Source organism: Botryllus schlosseri, chromosome 3 (genome assembly GCF_051294905.1).
Source record: "Botryllus schlosseri isolate E-star chromosome 3, Bs_hap1, whole genome shotgun sequence".
NCBI lineage: Eukaryota > Metazoa > Chordata > Ascidiacea > Stolidobranchia > Styelidae > Botryllus > Botryllus schlosseri.
The window spans coordinates 25,096,148-25,118,977 of NC_137238.1; the positions used below are offsets into that span (position 1 = coordinate 25,096,148).

General features: G+C 40.2%; 1 protein-coding gene across 1 annotated transcript; it reads right to left on the reverse strand.

Moving 5' to 3' along the window:
* Positions 1–3,177: 3,177 nt before the first annotated feature.
* LOC145436247 (uncharacterized) lies at positions 3,178–20,880 on the reverse strand. Its single transcript, XM_080313610.1, has 5 exons — positions 20,738–20,880; positions 11,624–11,830; positions 10,929–11,042; positions 4,697–4,891; positions 3,178–3,424 (listed from the first exon to the last, which is right to left on the reverse strand). Exons 1-5 carry the CDS (start codon positions 20,841–20,843, stop codon positions 3,315–3,317), a joined length of 732 nt encoding a protein of 243 aa, XP_080169736.1. The 5' UTR covers positions 20,844–20,880; the 3' UTR covers positions 3,178–3,314.
* Positions 20,881–22,830: the final 1,950 nt, after the last annotated feature.

The window sequence follows — 22,830 nt, forward strand, 5'->3', positions numbered from 1 at the left end:
CATGTCATTTACTAAGTATTCTCATTATGTTATTGTTGTTAATCAGTCTGAGTCAGTGTTTCCCAACCCCGACCCCGAGTCCGCGGACTCATTTGAGTCCGCGGAAGGTCCTTGGTGAGTCCGCGAACACAGGAATTTTCAGTAACTTAATCGGCTCGGCACACTTTTTCTTCCACTTCCGATATGATTTCGGAACATGTAATTGACAGACCTACGGGGCTCGTTCACTTTCGGACCAAAGTCATTGCAGCCTCACGGAGAAAATAGCTTTTTGGTCCGAAAGTGAATGAGCCCCGTTCTGGTCCGGTTTCGTCAAATTCCGATTTGAGAATTAGGCTGAGTGATTTGCAAAATACCCATTTTGAAATGTTAGTAACCTTAATAGCTGTCATAGAAAATGCATAGATACCTCAAATATGTGACTGGCGGCACTCAACTTCAATAGTGCTTTCAGAACTACATTCATTGCAGTAGAATTTATTACCTCGGTGACTTTTCGGGTTTCCCTTATCAAGAATTAACGGCACCATAAAAAGGATAAAGAGTTTGTATACAATCTTTCAATATTCCATTAATATATTCCGCTAATTGTCTGTGTAACGTCTTCTGAGTATTGTATAATTTGATTCTCTATTATCCCTTTATTATGACTACCGGAGTACTGGTACAGCTGACTTTGGCCAGCTACCGTTCCTTTTTATCATTGCATTGTTACGTCATATTTTGCCAATTTGGATTTTGTTTGAATCTCTTTCTATATGCTTCTTATTGTGCCGTTACCTCTTGTTGATAAGGGGCATACGAAATTGCTGCAAGTTAATAAATTATACTGCAGTGAATGTAGTTTTGAAAGCAATATTAGAGATACCTCAATAAGTGATGTTTGGCCACGTATATTTCAAACGCAAGAACAACGAAACAGCACCACTACAAATTGATCAGCATTCCAAGCATTATTGGTTCGCCTGAGATTTTCTGTGTCTTGGGCAAACCAGTTGGTTGCAAGTATCACAGGCAAAACGGGTATGCTTTGCACATCTGTCGCATCATCCTGGTTTGATACCAACCACGCCAGGTATAAAACCCCTATTGTCGCCCACTGGAATTTTTCAAAATGCCCTACATTTATGTTCGAGGTAGACTATTGCTAAAATTGTCATAAGCAATTCTATCACGGTCATAAACTCTACATTTTTGGTCGGATTGACTTGAATGTAGTACGAATGGACTCGGAATTTAATGCTGCGTGTTCACTATTAACAATTCACATACAAAATATGCCAGGTATAAACCCCTGGAACAGCTCTCTATACACACGTATGCGGGACCGTAACTGCCGCACACCAAACCTCCATAATTGAGGGGGGACCTCGAAGGGGGGCCAAAACTATTCGTGAATTAACATAAATTATAGAGTGTTTTTTGAAAATTTATGCAACTTTTTAGAAAAATTATATCATTACATCATATTCCGAAACGTCTCACTCAGCTCGACCGATAAATCTGAATGCATGAGCAGAGATAGCATAAAAAAATTACAGCTAGATATATATAGATGCAATCCCCGATCATGTTGACCGATTCAATCGTGAATTATGGAATATTTTCGCGCCTCGCGCGGTCTATTTGAAACAAAACGACTGAATGAACGGTACAAAAATTTCGCTGAGAAGTAGCGGTCAAAAGGTTTCGGAGGGGGGGTCTGGGGGTAAAGCCCACCAGAAGTTAGGTTTATGGCCTGTGTGGCCCAAGACCAACGTTTTGTTATTGAGGCGGGCTGACGACGTGCTGTTACGGTCCTGCACGTAGGCACATTGCACAGGTTTCCGGCGCGATATACGCTGAGTGCTGGTAATTGATTATGGCGACTTGTTCACTTACATACTATTTGGAAAATTACAAATCGTAGGGACATGTGCTAATCACAGAGACAATCTATAGTTGTCTAATATAAGTGGAACTCGAGATGTGGACTGCATTACTTAATACTTGCTTGAATTGCAAAGCCGACAGATGTGGAAAGACAGATTTAAGAAAGCTTCCTTGACTCAATTTTAGCTCATTTTTTTGTTGATACCGTATTACACTCTCTTGGATAGAAAAAAATATACTTTTCAGTAATATATAGCTTGAGTCCGCGGGTATACTGGCGAGGTTGAGATGAGTCCGCGGGTAAAAAAGGTTGAGAACCACTGGTCTAAGTCAAAGACTGCTTCGCGTTCCCTCTAGGGTCCGCAAATGAGAGACGGAGAAAACGTTAGCCTGCACTTTATTGTAGAACTGAAAACATCAACAGACCGATGATAAAACATCAGATATTATGAACAGCGTTGGTGGTACAGCGTCAGTCAATCGTCAGATTGAAAGGCTGCCTGCATCGAAAAAAGTTCTTAATTAAATAGCCAGAATCCGGACAGGAACACGAACAATGATGCACAATAATTGTAATTGATGATCCGACGACCAGAGAGTTTGTGCAGCTCACCAATTCGTCATAACATTCCATTTTCCTTGTCTTTCATGGTCTACTAAATAATTTTGGCCTAAATTTAAGGACTAGTGGATACATTGTCGATCATGTGTTATTTAGTTTGCAAATCTAGTGTTTTTCACGAACCTCGAGTGGTAACATTGGTAGTCGATCGTCACGACATTGTAGATGTCGTTCAAGTTTCCGCAAACAAGTAATACGACTAATCATGCAAATGGAAATCCGATGCTAAATCAGTAAAATGGATGTCACTGGCATCGTATCTAACGATCAGTGGTTACACATAAATGAATATAGGGCCCCACTGCACCTTCTACTATCGTCTAATTCAAAGTATAGCGACTAGCAAGTAGTAACGACGCTTAGTCCTTATCGAAGTGATTGGATCCAACCGTACCACCGTATCTACGGTACCGCGACGTAGGGCGGAGTATTGGCCGGAGCCGAATTGCAGATTGCGGATGGCATGGCCAGACTTTTTAATTTTTGGCCGGATCCGGATCGGAGTAGAATTTGTACTGTTGCTGATACGGCCGGAGCAAGATCGGAGCCGGATCAGAGAATTGAAAAACAGAAAAAGAGTCGGACAAGAGAATTTGTCGATACGCTCCGCCCTCGTAAACGGTTGTTAGAATGGTACACAACGAACACATATTTTCTGTAGGACGGACACAAGAGACCAAAACTGAAAACATCAAAAATCAATTTATTTCCATCAAAAAAAAACTGGTAAATTGGCGTTTCAATTAATTTAGCAGAGGTTGAAATTACTGAACAAAATTCTCCGCGAATTCCTCAGTCCACGACGTCGTAGGAGAATGCATTACTTGCAGCAATAAACGAAGCCCAGGAAACTTCTGTGACTTCCGTCCGTCCTTGTTCCCCAACCTGGAAGGCCGTATTTAGGCCCATGGTGTCCACACGTCGGATTACCTATTCACACAAAAATTCGAAATGAACTGGTACCGCAGGCATTGCCAATTTGAAGATTAGGTTCTCAACACGATTATCACCGACGTCCTACATACTCTCATGCATTGCAATTTCCAGTAAGCTTTTTGGTTCGCCTTCATTGACTCATTTAAAAGAGCATTTAAATTAGACTTAGGTATGCAAGATTTATCAAGTAGATTTCTGCTTCATGAGAGAACGAACTTTTAGGAAAAATTATATGTGAAAAAGAGAGTAATTAAAATCCAGCGATCCCGTATTTCTAATCGCGAATTGCATGAATAAAGTAGTCCAGAGACTTGGCAGTTATCCAAAATCACAACATCAGTGACGTTCCAGAAAATCCGTGATGTGGACTCAACCAAATCGCAAGGCTGACTTAGATTGGAATACCTCATCCTCTCCATTTAAGTGAAAGCAACATCTGCCACAGAAAAAAAAGTTAGAGGCGGATTCAGGGGGGTTCAGGGCCAGTAGAATATACTATAATATAATTTACATTCGCGTCATCAGTACCGCGGTAGCTTTCGATTGATATCAATCTTATCGCATTCGGCGCGCAATCTGCAAGCCAGTGCTGTAAATTGCCGTTGGTTAAATTCAGAGAATGACGTAACTATATCATTGTTGCCACATGCCCTAATTCAAAATCTAAAATCAAAAACTGCTTTGCGGCGCAATTTAAAATGTCACACATAACCAGGTAACTTTAAAGAGAGGTCGTATCAAATAATTTTAGAACAAAAACTCTTGGAAAACTTATAAATTGATGTGAGGTCACCTATGGACCGGAAGTTACAACCATTCATGCGCAGTATGCTTCTGACAATGAAATAATATTGGGAACCCAGGGACATTTTGCTCGATTATGTCGTATCAGATGTAGATAACTTTGAAGTTACCCGCAGATGAAGGCCAATCGGGCAGAAAGGAGTCGTTTCATTATTCACGACCGGCAACATTCTCCCCTCGCATCATATTTGATACATTTTTGGTGTAGAGAGCTCTACGATTTGTGGTAAAGTTGATTTGGTGTTGCCACCAAGTTACAGCGAATGGTAGCAAATTCAAGGTGAAGTTTCATCGCAGATATTTTTTATAAAGGTAGTGAAATCTGGAGTAATATTATTCACGCGGTAGACCGTACTAAGGTTCCAACGTGTACGGAAGGCTTAGAATCATGAGCAAGGTTGTCATAGATAATACAAATGTAAACAGAACGCTCGCAACATTCCCGATGTCAGATTATATTACCGCTTGTTCCAATCTGTATCCATTCGTTATACCGATCTTCGACTGCAATCCATTCGTCATTTCTGACCACCCCATATACCGGTTTGTTTTTAACGCAAACTTCCGATGAATAGCAAAGTCGTCTTCCCTGATGACGGCAGTGATCTCTCGACATGTCATATGTGGCGGATCCACCGATGAATCGGTATGATATGGCTGGAATTTGTAAAAAAATTAAAATACAAACTCTTGTTCTCATTGATTGGTGACGTAGCAACTATCATATGATGTGCTGTAGAATATGCCAGACACTTTTCTATCGTTATCACCAAAATCTCATTATTGCATAGATTCAATCTTGAGACAATGCTTCGTGTTGAAATTCAGTTGAATATTCAGGCATATGGGGTATTCGAAAATATGTCTAGAATTTTAAATGTGCTAACTTGCTGTTGTCTTTGGTTAAGATTATTTGAGCTATTCAGAAATCCTGCAGCAAAATCCAGGAAAACTTGATTTATGGTTTATCACCTCTTCATCCAATGCCTCATTGCAGAAATTTTCATGGTCTGATTTACTCTACATATTTCAAGGGCTGTGCTATAGGCGATATCGAAGAGGACGAAGTCGGATTGGTCTTATCGGGTTTGGACTTGATTATTGGATTGATGGATTTATTGATTATTTAGCGCTTGAATCGTGTACGATGATTCCCTGACTAATTGACGATTTATTCATTGTATATATATATATATACTCTTGAGAAAAGAGTGCGTACTGTGTATTCAAACACAAAGGGTAGAAAAGGGTGATATACGAAAACAGAAATTACCTCAGAACTATATTGCGGTCATAAATCTTATGTGCCTACGTGCATATACCTTCCTACGTTCCCACGTTGTATTAAAATGTTAAACTCGATTTATACCACGGTATAAGTCTAAGGGAAGTTTGCCATTGGGATGTAAATTCACACCCATATATCAGGGGTGGTAACCGGGTGGAAATACAGACTATTTTCGTTATGGGTGTACTATTTGTATTCGGGACAACAAACAAGGCTGATGTAACACACTTCAGGCATGGGCTTACACTTATCGGGTTGAAGCCCAATATAGAAAACCAGATTCCGCCTGTGGGATTTGCGATACGGCTAGGTTGTATTGAGTTTTGTGCATTGCATTTTATAACTAGTGAATCAATTGAAAATGTGGCATAGAAGGGCTCCAATTACCCTAGTCACGATTTTCGGGCAACACGACTTGACTTGAGTCATTTCCTAACGTATGGAAAATGAGTCGACTTAAGCAATTTGTAATAACTCAACATCGAATTGTTGTTTCATATATCAGTAATCGTGTTTATAAAATAGAGCCAGAAGCTAAGTAACGAAAATTACTATGTTATCAAGGCGATGCATTCTATATGGAATAGAGTTTCGAAAAAGTGAATTCAACGATTTCATCTGGCCAGCGAAGCAATTCTGAATAGATTGAAAATTGCGTGTATTATCTAGCACATTTCTATCAATTGTTGAGTTAAAAAATAATGTATTATGCGATCCACAATGAGTTGTTTGTTTGTTTTGGGGTACTCATGGTGTTTGTCGACTACTATGGTCATTTACACCAGGCCGATATTCTTTTTATTTTCCGTAACTGCCGACTTATAGCACGGCCCACCTCTAGGCTTTTGTAAGACACCGCTGACGCGGATGAGGTGGCGAGGAGGAGCCTAGGTAAACCTCCAACACTTAGGTATCGGAATTCAGAAGTCGACCTCGGTCGGACTCGAACCCGCACCCATTGGTGTTGCAGCCGCGGATTATACCACTGCGCTATCTCGCCACATCCACAATGAGTTATAACCAAACGAATGAGAAACGAATTAATGAGAAAAGAAACCATTTTTACACAATGCACATGTAATCAAAGGTGGTCATTAATTCTACTTTTTCGAAGTACTCAAGTAGTTTTCCGCTATTTGCGGTACTTACTCAAGCAAATATGATTTCCGCTACCTGTACTTATACTTTGTAAAATTTTGTGATCTACTTACTTACTTCTCGTTATTTTCAGTCTGTCAAGTAGAAGTAGTGTAATTTTCTAATCAGAAAGATAGCCAGACGAATTTGGGGGCTGTTTTCGCGTAGTACCAACATTTAATTTTCATAAAAGTTAAGTAAAGATCAGAATTTTGTCGCGCTTCGCGCACGGTACATATTTGGAGTGACAAATATGTTTTCCCGGAAGTATCAGTGAATATACTGTAGATAGCGGGTTGTGTGGCTCAGCTCACGCCGCATTGTCGCCCATATGAAATATTTCATCATAGTAAATATGGCCGATACGTTTGAAACTACCATTTCGCAATCTAGAAATAACTTATGATATCGTAATCTAGCAGCCCATGGCGAGTGTTCTAATCTGCAAGAGTCTGGACACTGACTTTTTTGTGCGTTAGACCAGTTTTAGTGGAACACTGTTGAAATTTTCGAAACAAAATACATAAAATATATTTTCCACTATTTGGAAGTAGTAGGCTATTGGTATTTCTATTTCAATTCCCAGTATCATACTTTAAGTTCTAATTATTTTAGGTTATTTTTTTCTGGAGACCATGCATGATGAAGTATGAAAACAAGTGTGCCAATGCCTCTATTTCCCGAAACTATAGCTACAATAAATGATATTTTTTACGATCTGATATATATTTTTAACATATACTAATCGCTCAAAATGTTACCACCGTGTCCGACACAACAGCGTATCTGTGTTGCTCTTCGACTAAACTACGGGTCTTATAATATGGGGGAGGTTGCCATGCCCTGATATGTTCGAAGACGAGGTGTTCGATTAAACAAAGGATTAGTATCGCATTTCCATATCAACACTATTATTTGCATCACATGATGCAGACAAATGGTTAAGCTGTCAAAAAATTGATATCCCCTGGGATGCATCAAGCTCTCTACACGTCCCGCATCGCTCAATTCGCAGCTTTAGACAGTCCATGCGAACGATTTACGACCGTTTTCACAACTACGAACTTACTTAAGTAGATTTAAAGTCAGTCTATTGTAATTTCAGTTCATGTAGTTTTAGATTGCTTTTCAAATAAGTACATGTACTTGTACTTTTACCTTCGTAGATTTGTGCGTCGCTACTTCTACTTCTACTTGAGTAGATTTATTGACTACTTTGACTACCTCTGCATGTAAGTTACTATTGTTACGAAAGTTGAGTTGGCACATCAGATCAAGTCGATTTTCCTGGTCGGAAAATATTCCAAAATGCCTAAAACTGAGGTACAGTAATTTTAGACCAGTGGTTCTCAACCTTTTGGGCTTCGCGGACCCCTTTCGACCGTCACGGACCCTCGCGGACCCCCTCAAGTTTTAGTTCAATTTTAGCTCTATCACGGTGCAACCTTCATCCATCTTGTGCAAATATGAACTGTAGGCTTATGATAAACAGTAAAATAATGATTTTTCTTGAAAATAACATCATACTATTTTTGCAGAAGTTGGTAGACTTTTATTATTTCAAAGCTAATTTTGCTGCTGTATTTCTTGAAGTACGTGGTCGTGTCTTGTAAATACGCGTCTTCGTTTTGACATGAACGAGGACTGCCGAAAATCATTTCCGCAAAGATAGATGGAGGCTAATGCAATATTAACGCACAACGCTTCCGACGATACTTTTGGTGTGATCGCAACATTTATGACACCAAAAGGAAGAAACATATAGTTTATGAACAAATCACGTCCAGCATCTAGCGCAGGGACGGGCAACATACGGACCACGGGCCGGATTGGGCTCGCGACAGCATTTTGATCGGCCCGCAGAGAGTTTCTACCGCCAGAGTGAAATCCTAATCTAAAAGTACAGACAAATTTTATGCGCCAAAGAATGGATCCAAGTTTTCCAACCTGAGAAAGACTGTCATGAAACGACTTGTTCTGTTCGGTTTACATATATATTTACGAGCAAACATTTTCGACCATGAACAATTGAACATTAACAAGACAAGGCTGCATACCAATATAACTGGTGATATGAATTTCAGGGTTGGAGCGTAATGCGTAATGCTTTGATAGCAACGAAACACTCCTTGTTCATCAAAAAACCAGCCTTGTCGATAGGGCATCCGCAATAAGAATGCGCCAACTGTGATAGCCGAGCTTTAAGAGCAGGCATATTATTGTTCGATTTATGACGAGTGTCAGCCGAAAATATTCTGGTTCATTTCAATATGAATTTTGAATATACTATGCAATTGTATATTGAAGTTCTGTACCTCCAAGAAGCTGTTCAAATAGTGGTTATGTATTTCACGGGATGAAATGGGTTTCGTGGCGAGGTTTCAATCCATGCATTGGGACAAATTAGGAAATACTTCAGAAATATTTATTTCAAACGACTGTTCACTAATTTGATGAGACTGACAACTTCAAATTGAGAAGGTTTCGCAGACATTACGTATAGGCACCCTGATTGACGTTACTATCTCCATATTTTTACTTTTTCCACAAACCCCAACTGATCGTCTTTAAACAGAAATATGTTTGTATCAGCAGGTTATTGGAAAATTGGTAAGGAAAATGAATTTCCACACTACGATAGTTCATGTCAGACGATTATGATGATGATATGATTCATGAGGTTTTAGCAGTTGTGGTGTGAAACTGCCTCATACTTTCTCAAATAAAAAAATAAAATAAAAATTAGTATATCCCATTTTGAAATTTAGAGGTCTCGCGGACCCCCTAAAATTGCTTCGCGGACCCCTAGGGGTCCGCGGACCCCCGGTTGAGAACCGCTGTTTTAGACTAACCGCGGTATGCCACATCATCAGTGGCCCAAAAGTTTATGCTTATAAAAATGGTACCATATCAATTGGACGATTGCTGCCATTCCATAACAACGAAAATCAGTACCGTATGAGATATCAACTAGAAGGCAGTATCATTAAGAAATGCTCCGCCTCGAAACCGGAATAGATCCGCAACCCCTTGCTGGTGGGAAGCATTATCTACTAAATAGTTACTCAGAATATAATTCAAATTTCTGTGCTCCACGCCCCACCTGGAATAGATCCGCAGCCCAAATTTCATTGATTTGGCAGCGACTGCGGCGACTCACAATTATTAGAATTGAACCAAATTTGGTTTAACCTGAAAATTTAATCAGTGAACGGCTGAAATCCGAAAAAAAAATTATTTTTGTACAAATTTATTTATTATGCAGCCTACGTATCTCGGATACACAATCCCGATTCAAAATAAAGTCAATATAACAAATTATGCCGTCACTCTTTCAATATAGTTTAAATTAAACCTTCGTTGTTGAAATTGTCAAATTGCGCGATATGTGCTTTATATTGTTTCGTATACCGTTTTCGAATCCCTAATTTGTGAAGCAAGTCAATCAGCGCTCGTGATTGCCATGAGTCATGATCAAGCATACATGATGAACGGGCATGCCAAAATAGAAGGCTGAAAGCTAAAATTCAAAGTGTAAGATTTGGAGCACTAAATATTTGTTCACTGGAGTCAAGGGTAAACCTTTCTTTTTAGTTTGTGCCCAGCAGGTCGCCCAGTATGAGTTTAGACTGTCTTAAGACAACAGCACGAAGATAGACACTTGGGCAAGAGAGGGAGAGTTTCAGAACAACTGTAAGAATCGCTCAAAAACAAGGATATCGCAGTAAGATGCACAGTGCACACTGCTCGGAAGGCAGCGACCAATACAATAAGCTTTGTAGTATCGCAAATACACTGAAATGTCTTATAAATTTAAAATGTGTCATGTTCAACATTGTTTCGAATTATGAAGGCAAATAATTATATGTTTTTTTATTTATTTAACCGTCACTTTCTCATTACTTATCAACGCATCCACTGAGCAGCATTTGTTAACAGTGTGATTCACTGCTTTCAATTTAAAAATAAATTATTGCGCTGCTAGATTATTTTGACTCGGCCTGCCAACGTATTTTCATTTTTTCATTTGGCCCTTGGGGAAAAATTGTCGCCCACCTTTGCTCTTGAGTAATAATAGATGTGTTGACTATACTCTGCTCCTGTGAATCATGTTGTATTATCGCTACCTCGCACATGATATTGTGATATACGTATATAAATCTCTCACGACATGTGCACACCAGTAAAGAAGCGAGACGAAACTATCTTTGACACATTGCAACGTCTCGATAAAATGAAAATATATATTTTGCAGAGCTCTACACATACCCGGAGCAGTATCTGGTGATGTATCTTTACAACAATACACATATCCCTTCCATGGTTTTGGGTCATAAATGTCTCCCCAGGTAGGTGGATTGCCGTGCAAGAAACACGATTTAGCTGTAAATACAGTAGCAAAATCGTAAATGATGGGAGAGCCAGTGAACATTTTATTTTAATCCACATCAAAGGTAAAAATCGAAACTACGGAAGCGGATAGGGGATTAAAAAAAGAACAAGCGGACGAAATTTTCATACTGTCCGTAAATCACGAATCATCACTTAATTATTTTGCAAGATTCATGATTCAATCGATCAATCTCGACGGTAAAGCGATCTAAAATCGTATTATTTTAAATGGTTGATGCCCATGAATTCTATAATAGGAGCATGATCACTCATTTCATCGCGAATACATCGATTCAGCACGAGCAACGGTAATATACATGCATCTTACCAAGTTTTCATTTGTGGCTTTTTTAGTAGTAGATGAATTTCATAACCAGTGACACGACTGTCCATATAAACAGGTTTTTTGAATTATCAGTTGCTGACGACTACGCCTGACGAGTGTTAGCCGAAAATATTTGGGAAAACTTAAATATGACTGTGTTCTCCAAGAAAAGCGAAATATAACTTTAGCAGGAACAAGGGCAGGTATTATTACTCATTGGTATTTAAACCTTCAACACGGTACTCACAGTGCCAATCTCCAATTTCCACCCATCCGCGACCTTTGGTTGCTACCCAGTGATCACCGGGAATTACGTCATGAATAAATTGCCTTGCGCCGTTTTTGATGGGGCATAGATCATCAAAACTACAAAGATTCCGATGTTCAAACTGTTTGCAAAATCCTTCGCTGGTGTCCCATGTTAAAGTTGATTCGTGGTAATACAATCTTGGTCCTGTGAAAACAAATATCGATGACAAGCAATCGCAACTATTTCCACACCGTGTTACGATGTGTCTTGATTAACAGTTATATGGGCAAGGGAACCCCATTTCTCATCAAGCGAAAATGTAGAAACTAAATTCCAGATACGAGATAGTCCTTTACCAGATTATTGAGACAAATTAACACGAATTAACATATATCTGTCCATTTACAACACTAAATTTATAGCCCGACCGATTATCGGTTCGCCGATAATATCGAGTCGATACTACACTTTGAAAGAATTATCGGTATCGGCCATTGGCGGTGAAAAAATATCGTCAATATTCGTGACGTCACAACATGATGGTAAGAAGTAAGGAAACTATAATCCAGGACCGCTAGACTTGGAACATTGCCGCATTTCATATAGCTTAAATTTTCAAGGTGTCTAGATGCAGCCTTTCCAGTTTATTGCATGACCAAGTATGCTCAGATCATGGCTGTAAAGCTGTTGAAACAAGCGCTCTGAAGTTTTGAAAATGCGCCGTTTCAGGTAAATTCTACCTTATTTGAATATCGGCTAGATATATCAGTGTTATCGATGAAGGTGTTATATATCGGTTTTATCGGTATCGGCTCAAAAATCCAATATCGGTGGTTTGGATTATTCAGTGTCTGAATTGAGAGGATTCGGCTACATATTCCATTGCTATCCGACCAGTATTTATCATCGAAATAATACTTTATTACTTCGGAACAAAACGTTATGTCAAAAATTACTATGTCTTAACATCCTCATTGCCGCTAATGAGATTGAACCGCTCGCATAGCTGTTCATTCATACAGTCATGAAAGTATGCCAATGGTATTAAAAAATCTTGGTTTTATTCTATGAAATATCGCAGCAATAGCACTATCACTTTAATATATTGCGTCCAGTCGAAATATTTCCTAGTATTTCAAGCTATCTCCAAATATAACACACGGGCATATTTCATATATTGATACTGTCATTGCCAAAGTCAAGTTAAATCAGCATTAGCTTTTGCCTTCGATCAAATTATTATTGGAACCTATCAATAACAACTTAAATATCATCATTATTGAGACATAGTAATAGCTTTGCTTTTTACCCTTTTTAGCGATCGTACCCCCTGCGCTTCCAATAAGATTTCTCGTGGCCCTCGTCCATTTTCAACACAATTTCTGATAAAACCCATTCGCATAAAACCGCGCGTAGTTCGAAGACTATTTCCCAGTTGAATAAATTGGCGAAGAAAATATTCAACAGCATATAGGCCTATTTCCACAATGCATCTCGTACACCCTCAATTATGTGGTGTTTCGTACAACAATGAGGTCTACGGACGCTGGTTAAGAACCCCTGGAATAGAAATGCCCAATCGGCGAAGAATTCATTCGTGTTTCAGCTGTTGAGCGTACGTCTACTTTAGTCGCCACCGATAATAATATAGATGAAGAAAAGAAACAACACCCAACATGTAGTCAACTATACGTCATGGGGGTCACAGAATACCAATGGTTGCCATACTGACCTGATTAGATAGCTATAGCCTACCCTACGCAAAGCAATCTACGACCTTTTGATATATTACTAATCCCCATGACAGTTTCATAGATTGTTTCGTCCGAAGGATTACCAAGTCATCGTTCAGAGTCGCAAGTCTCCTTCTCTGATTTTAACGTTTGACCCGACTCAACTCAAGTCATTTTTATTTAATCACCCGGTCAATAAGAAATGGAGTAATTTTACGAGAAGGTCGCACCAAACCAAATCACACTTTTCAGTCACGAATCATCAACGGGTCATGTTTTATCATCACGACTAGAAATGTGACGTGATAGCTGATCTTCTACCGCATGGTAAATTTTAAAAGTGATGTGACAGTGGTATTTGTTGAGATTTCAGTGATTTTTCTAGTAGTTTTAGTGTGAACGTTAACTCCTTATATCTAAAACAGATGTATGGCACTTTAATATGTTGTTGAATAGGCTACTGGAAATTTCAAAATGCCGTCGCGGGCCGCACAAAATGCTCTGGTCTAAATGAACTAACTGGAGGCCAAATACCAACGTTAAACTGTCCATAACCAGTGCTAGTGAACTCCGGAATAATCTATTTACTCATATCGATTCATTATGCCCGCTAAATCGTGAGTAGTCATGTTGTGAATAGCCCCAGGGGCACGGTACCTACTCGCGCAAAGCGTGAATTTTCTCCCCCATTGATGAGTGAATTTCGTCATTATTATCACTATAGTTTCACATAATACGATTCAATATTTGTCCTTTAAGATTCACCGGTAGATTTGATATAGGGGGTGGTGTGTCTTCGAAATTTTAGGGAAGTTATCACTTTTGTGCTGCATCTTTGGGTGGACCAATTTTTATTAGTCCTGTTTGTTGCATGCTTTTAATTCTTAAACCCCCATCAGAATTGTCGGTATAGTGAAGAGATATTGGATTCGACCAAACGTAGGCCTACCAGAAACCAATTCCGTCAAGATGAGGATAACACCATTACAATTTGGCGTTTCTTCATGGGGAGCATTATTTTCCTCTGCTGTTAGCATATGCACTGTGGGGCTCAGACAACAAAGGACACTACTCGAAAATCAACTCGCTTGGAACCGCGCCAAGCGCAAGGAAAATTTTAAGAATAATCCAAACCTTTCATTAATTAAGGAGACAAATAATTCGTAAATTCAATTTGCATATTGACGGCCGCCAACACATCATAATCAAATTAAGTGTCGGTGGCCGCATAATTTTCCGTATACTGCCGCAGATTGCCCACCCCTGGGCTAAAGAATCGGTATCGGAGTTAGCTGGACAGGGTACTTGCTGCAAAACTATCTCCTCCTAAAGCCTGGTCTTTAGGGGAGCCCGAAGTCGTTTTCAAAGCGTCTGTGTCGTGGCTAGGGTTGCATTTAAAACAAAAATCTATTCAAAACAGATCGCCATTCGCGTCAGACCGCCGAGGTGTGCGGACGTGTCTAGATTGAGCAGCTCATCCTGCAATCAGCGTCGAGAGCTTGTTGCGAGGTTTTGGTCTTCTGGTGTAAAGGCTTACTTGTAGTAATACTCTAGCGGTACTCGGATAGGATTACGTGCAGTGAGAAGTTAATTGCTGTATAAGCCACCATCCCGCCTGATGGCAGCGGATGTTGGTAACGATGACAGGAATTTACTGTTGTCACGTCAAAACGCAGTAAAAGGGGTTCACAAAGCGAGTCTGATTGTGATAGTCCGCCATTGAAAGCAATGAATAATAAGTCTGATGCAGACTATTCTGGCCGCTCAGCCGATCCAGCTCGCACCGAAAATTTGAAAATAGTTGTTAAGGGTAAAGATAGGAAGATGAAACACTATCATCCTACCACAGTGAACAAGTGCTTACACGCAGTGATTGGTAATTATGAAGGGATCCGTGTCTTCCCGTCGGGAGACTTACTCGTCACCTGCCACAATCGCATGCAGGCCGATAAGCTCCTATCTCTAGATATGTTTACGGACGGAGTAGTGTCAATTCCAATTAATACAGGATGTTACGATGAGAGTAAATTGCATCAGCATGCGTCTAGGGCCGTTATCCGAGGTGTGCCAGCTGACATGTCAGAATACGAAGTTGTTGAATTCCTCAGCGAATCGCACGTGTGCTTTGCTAAACGTCTAAAACGCAAGTCCACTGATGGTTATGTTGCTAGTTTGTCAATGCTGCTCGGGTTTGATGTTCCAACACCTCCAGATGAGTTGTATATTGGATATCTTCGATTCAAGACCAATCCCTATAATCCTCCCCCATTGAGGTGCCACCGATGCAATCGATTTGGTCACACGAAGGCAAATTGCGGCGGAAGAAAAACGTGCTCTAAATGTGGGAGTCATGAGCATGAACATCATCAGTGCGATCAGGAAAAGAGGTGTGTCAATTGTAAAATGCCCCATAGCGCAGCTTACGGTGGGTGCCCAGTGTATAAAAGGGAAGCCAAAATACAAATAATTCGAGAACGAGAGAGTCTATCGTATGTCGATGCTAAAGCCAAAGTATCGCATGCTAAAGCAAAAGCACCAGAAACATCTTCACATACACAATTGTCGCCAGCTCCCAGCGGTAAAACTTATAGTCAGGCTGTACACAGACGGCAGGCTGTACACCAACGTCAGAATGCCTCTGCTAAGTCAACTTCGGCGAAAATCAGTCCACCGCGACAACCCCTTCCAAATGATGCGAACTTATCCTTTTTGGAGACCTCTTCTCATGTAAACGAGGCCACCGAGGCCGCCAGTACCCCGTCCGAATCAGATCACGACTCGTCAATTCTATCTATCATGTCTTCTACACATCCGTTACTATTCTTCGCATTCATATGCGAAATTGTGAACCTCACAGCTAAAACTTGTCGTTCAAGCGATGATATCGATCTTCCGTCATTGATTACCTCCGCGGCTCAGAAGTGGCTAAGCGTTTCTTTCGACCCTGAATCACTGAAAAGCCTTTTGAGCGCAGTTCCACAAAATGTATAAGAACGCTGGTGTTCTTATACTGCAATGGAACTGCAGAGGAATATACAGGAAGTTACCTGAACTGAAGAACTTTATAGAACAACTCCCTACGCCTCCTGATATTATGTTAATTCAAGAGACACATCTTATTGATAAATATGTTCCAAAGATTAAAGGGTACATCATGGAAAGAAAAGATAAAACACTTCGCAGTGGTGGGCTAGCCATTCTAATCAATAAGCAATTGTCTTATCGAATACTCGATATTCAGTCACCCGGTGGTGGTATAGATACGCTGTGCATCGAAGTGAACGGTTTGCGGATCTGTAACATATACTGCTCTCCCGAGTACCGAGTTGTTGATGGTGACTTAGACTTCTTGGGTGAACTGTCAGACAGGTCTTTGATATTAGGTGACTTCAATGCCCATCACTGGTCATGGAGTGTTGGAAACTCGAATCGCAGAGGTCACTTGTTGTATGATTCGATAAATCGGCATGGATTGGTAACCCTGAACGCAACGAGTCCAACTCGCATCAATACTGCATACAACGCAGTGAGCAGGGCCTCACTCATCGACTTGTCACTGGCGTCGGCAGATATCGCACACTCGTGCTCTACCAACGTGACAAACTCCCTATTAGGCAGTGATCATTTTGTCATACTGACATCTTTATTGGCTAAACTACCCCGCTCTAACAAACGTCCGCTTACTTGGGCCCTCTCGAAGGCAGATTGGGCGAGCTTTCGCCAGATCCTTGATCTACCCGAGGTGCCAAATTTAGGGAACAACATTGACGCCATGGTCGACAAATTCACTAGTGATGTATTATGTGCGGCCAGCCTGTCCATTCCAATCAAGAGAAGTCACAGTCGCTCATCAGTACCATGGTGGAACGACGATTGTGCCAGGGCTGTGAGAAAGAAGAAGGCAGCGTTTTTGAAAATGAGGCAAACGTTTGATGCGCAATACATTGCTGAATTTAAACGTAGTCGTGCACAGTGCAGACGAGTGATACTAACAGCGAAACGTGAATCATGGAGATCCTTTTGTGAAACACTTGGCACCAGGGGAAATCTCCAGAAAGTGTGGAGTGTCGTCCGTTCTATTTCGGGCAATCTTTCTAATAGTTCGGTGGCATCTTTGAAAGTTGAGAGCAATTATATTACTGATGAAAGAGGAAAAGCACAAATACTAGCGAAGACATTCCAACGTTGTAGCAGCTCTTTGAATTACCGTCATAGGTTGGACTTAAGAGCTTCACTCCTCATAGAAGTCGAACACCATAGGAACGATACTCTTCTGAACAACCCTTTCACGATTGCAGAGCTTGAGAAAGCACTGAAGTCGAAAAAAGACACGTCCCCGGGACATGACACTCTTTGCTACTCCATGTTCAAAAACTTCCCGCCAGATGCCCTACTCAGTATGCTTTCGGTGATAAATAACTCATGGTGCAATGGGACTGTCCCTCGCAGCTGGAAGCACTCGATTGTTATTCCAATTCCCAAAGGAAACAAGGACCGATCAGACCCACAGTCATATCGTCCTATAGCCTTAACCAGCCACCTCTGTAAAGTGATGGAGACGATGATTATGAAGCGACTATCTTGGTATCTAGAAAAGCACGGCTTACTCCACTCAGCTCAAAGTGGCTTTCGTCGGGGACGGCGGGCCCTGGATCATGTTCTCCGATTACACGATGCCACTTACAAAGCTATCCATAATGGAAGATCGGTCTTAGCTGTCTTCTTAGACATCGAGAGAGCATATGACATGGTGTGGAGGGCTGCTGTCATCCATAAATTACGGGAAATGGGTATTTCGGGGCCTTGTCTTTCTTGGATCAACAATTTCATACACGACCGTACTTTTCAAGTTCGAATCGGGACAACGTTATCCGACATTTTCCTCACCGAAAATGGTATTCCGCAGGGGAGTGTGCTTAGCCCTTTGTTATTCAGCATTATGATAAATGACCTTCCAACAGTTATCGAGTCAGACATGGGGCTCTATGCGGACGATTGTGCCATTTGGGAGGCCGGTCTTGCTGTTGACCAACTTGCTCAAAACATTCAGTCATCCCTTGATCAGATCCATCGATGGTGTGTAAAGTGGGGTTTTATGGTATCGGTCGAGAAATCCGTAGCAATGGTTTTCACGAAAAAGCGAAATTATGCACAACCTGTACTCAAACTTGGAAGTCATCAACTGAGGTATGTGGAATCCTTCAAATATTTAGGTGTCACTTTTGACAAAAGACTCAACTATAAGATACACACATCTAACGTTGCATCCAAATGCGCAAAGCGCATGAATTTACTCAAAATGGTATCCGGCACATCTTGGGGTGCATCCACTCGAACGCTATTAACCCTGTATAGGAGCCTGATAAGATCCATCATAGAGTATGGCATGGAAGCGTACTTCTTCGCACCGAAATCACACCTCACGAAAATAATATCAATCCGCAATCAAGCTCTGAGACTTTCTTGCGGTGCCATGTCCAGCACCCCTATATGCGTATTAGAGGCCTCGTGTAACGACATGCCCCTCTTTCTAAGGCACCAATATCTTTGTCTCAAGTACCGTTCCAAGATCAGAACACAACAATCAAACCCAGCACGCAGTTTACTGGAGGGTTCATGGGAGGAAATGTACAATCTACTCTCGGACCGATTTGTGACTTTCAATCTCTTATCCCGACTTCAAATATTGGATGATTTGCAAGTCAGAGGTGACCACCCTCTAACCATATGCCCTTGGTTATTGAAATGCGCTATGATTGATACATCATTACAAACAGCCCTCGGACGCGATCCACCACGTCACATTGTCGATGCTATATTCAGAGATTATATTTTTGAGCAATACCCAAACAGAATGCTAGTTTACACCGATGGATCTAAAAACATCAACGGTGCTGGGTACTCCTTCTACATCCCCGATCGCAATATAAGAACATCAAAAGTATGTTCGAAACTCCTATCAATCTTCTCGATTGAGCTGAAAGCAATATTCGATGCACTGATATGGATTTCAGAAAATTCCATCGAACGAGTTGCTATTCTGAGTGACTCTTTGAGTGCATTGCTGTCGTTGAAAAACCATCTTGGTGAAAATAACTATATTACCAATCAAATATTAGAACTAACTCACCATCTCTTACATGAAAGCCATAGAGATATTTCTTTTGTATGGATTCCAGGACACTGTGGTATTGAAGGGAACGAAGTCGCTGACCGACTAGCGAAAGAGGCTGCGGCCCATGACTTAGCTGACCAAAGTGTAGATCTTACTTCTAGCGAGGCCAACTCATTGATTTTAGGTCGCTGTAGGCAAGACTGGAACCAACGTTTCATTGAAACCGCCTCTGGAGCACATTTCAAACAGTTCTGCCCTGACATATACACAAAACTACCTACTTTTACCACGCCACGCCGTGCCGAAACCACCATTTTCAGATTACGCACCGGACACTGTCGTCTCAACTCCCATCTTAACAAAATTGGATGCTCCGATACCCCTGATTGTACCACATGCCATGTAGAAGAAACTGCAGAGCACGTTATTATGAAGTGTGCAAAGTACGTTAATGAAAGATGCCAGTTTAGAGCTGCCGTAATGGACCTGAGAGTACCCTTCACCATGGAAAATGTAATAACAAGTGATTATATATTACCTTTGCTGTGGGAATTCCTTGCGAAGACAAAAAGACAATACTAAATGTTTAGTTGACTGTATTTACTTATCGCAATATCGATACGATTAGCAACCGTTACGTCGTGACGCAAAAGACCATAGTTGTTATATGCGTCACTAAAATCGCTTTTAAATATAATAATAATAATAATAATATTCAAAACAGATATGTTTCAAACAAGCCGCTAACTTAAAACATCTTTTTTATTTCATTTTTTATTTTTTTCAAGTCATGACGTCACGAATATTCAACTGTGACGTCATAATGTTTTGACATTGACAATTGAAAATATAGGGTTAATATAGGTCCTTAGACGAAATATCTATTCTACTAATGTTGAACCGAGGGTTCCAATCATCCCATATCGATATACGTCGACTAGGTGGTAATTGTTCGTAGGCTCATACAACATGTGTTTTGGAAAGTATTTACACAATTATGGCATAATTTTACAACTTGAAAAAAAAATTTCAAAAGGCCTTTGTTTGAAACACTGTTTAAAACCTGTCCCTTCGTGTTCTTGTTGAATGACTTATAGTCCGTTACATTTAATGAGCAATGACTATGTTTCGTTGATATAAAATTGTAAGAAATAAATAATCACAGAAAGAAACTTAACCAACCAAGCTCTACAAAACTTGATATTCCATATGTTTCTTGCTTTAATATTGCCTGCTTGTTGTAGCGTATTCGCGGAAGCTTACCAGTATCAACTTCTTGGTGGCTTGTTGCTGTTTGTTCGCCGTCGTCTGCGTATACCTGTACTGCGGATACCAAAGATAACAATGCCAAAATATCTAACGAGAACATTTTATCTAGGCGTGAAGAATTGTGCGAATCAGAGATGAAGCGACCCACAAAACGGCTCGGTTACTGGCCAACACGACTTTCATGAAATGTTATTTCTTAACACGAGCACTTGTTAAATGGCTAATTCAAACACATATCCTTTGTTTTATGCATACTGTGCATTCGTGCCATATATTGTTCGAAGTCAAAATAGTCTGCTGTCAGTGAAGTCCAATCTATCTTAAAACATTTGTTCGCATATTCTTATTAGATACGTGCTTCAGTTCTCGACCTACCTAATTAGGCTGCACAGACAAGATTCGTGGCCGAGGAAGAAAAGATTTTGCACAATTATACTTTGACGGTTGCATCGTGGATACTTACGCCTAGCAATCAAGTCAGCATCTTGCTTACAACCAGAGTAATTTAATACCAAATAGTCCTTTCATGCTGCCACAGTCACGCAGCGACTAATGAATTTTCGAAAAGTACCATGTTCCGGAGTATAACGTTCGCATTGAATACCCTGCCAAGGTTTCTTCGCTAACGAAACATAGATATTATCACGATTGGCATTCCTAACACGAGAAATAACCGAATATTCGCAACATGCAAGCAAAATATTAATAGAACAATGTTTGGATCAGCTAGCCCAACAGCAACTGAATATATTGGTTTCATGTTGTGTATATTGTATAGTCGTGTAAAAGGGCCGCTACATAACCAAACAGGTGCTTTGTTGGGTATGATATTTGACTGACCCCCACTGTTAGTAGGCCTACTGTTTACTTCGTGTGTTTGGAATTCATCGTGTGGATCCAGCCTAAATTGCGCAATAATACAGATAACTTAATTCTAACAATAATATATGTACAGTACACCGACGATTTCCTGCAGTTATTTCAATTTAAACAGTCGTTAGTCATTATTAGGGCAAGTTTTTGTTGCAGTCAAATCCGTGGAAAGTTGCATTTATTTTTCACAAATATTGCACTAAAATGTTGCATTTGTGGACAATTAACTTGAATTTCTTAGGGTATAAGGTACTCGAATCGATCCGTATACCAGCTACGGTAGCATATCTCAGTATTGGCGACTTCAACAAAATTAATAGCCTGGAAAAATTGACCCAGTGAAAATATTATTTTCGGCGATCTCGCCTGAATGTAGGTAAAATCAGAAAACACCTCAAATTTAAACGCTAGTGAAATATTCCAGCGATCTATTTACATATAGTGCCTAATATTTTTAGTAAAAAGCTGGTTTCAATAAAAATCTAAAAAACCAGCAAAAAGTTTCATGAAAAAAGTTGCGTGAAAAAAATGGAAAAAGTTGCAAAAATTTGCCATATAAGAGTCTTCCAAACAGCTTAAAACACAATACTTCATAACTTCTGAGTATTTAGGAAGCTTACGGAAGCTGCCCAAAAAGTTGCAAAAACTTGCCCTCGTCGTTATTGTTGACTAGTTTTTGTGGAGGCGTATTATTTTAGTTAGACCGCGCCGAATTGCTTTCCGAAGCAAATTTCGTCGCTTGTCTAGAAACGGAAATTGCAAATCAAAAATTTGTATACTGTAAAAAAATACTGTACAAATGTAAGCGATTCTCTGTCAGTGACTTGTCTATCAATATTCCAAGGTGGGGTGTAAAATTCAACTTGGGTCGCAGGCCGGATTCAAACGTTTTGAACGCTGGCGGACCGGACCAGTCAAATCATTTCCTAATATTACCTCCAAATCCACATCTTCTGGTTTTACCGGAATGCTATATCATCAAAGTTATACATAATAGTCCAGTACATTATTTTACTCATCATATGGCTCTACGCAAGCAACACCGTTATTCGCAAGCGACAGAATTGGCAAAAATACCATGATTAACCAATTGCATAGATTTGTGAACCTTTGTTTCAGTCGTGCTGCGGCGTTCGTTCTGCGTATTCATTTTGAAGAAAAGAGATTTAATTGTAAACGCGGGTGTTGGAATTGGGTGCATTATTTTGGGATCT

Bases quoted from the DNA above. Each gene is read 5' to 3' on its own strand.
- LOC145436247 (XM_080313610.1), bottom strand. From the start codon at position 20,843: ATGTTCTCGTTAGATATTTTGGCATTGTTATCTTTGGTATCCGCAGTA. The intron at 4,892-10,928 runs GTATGTGTAGAG...TACAAATTCCAG, and splicing joins ATCACCAGATACTGCTCCGG to CCATATCATACCGATTCATC. The intron at 3,425-4,696 runs GTAATATAATCT...TTGTGTGAATAG, and splicing joins GATACAGATTGGAACAAGCG to GTAATCCGACGTGTGGACAC.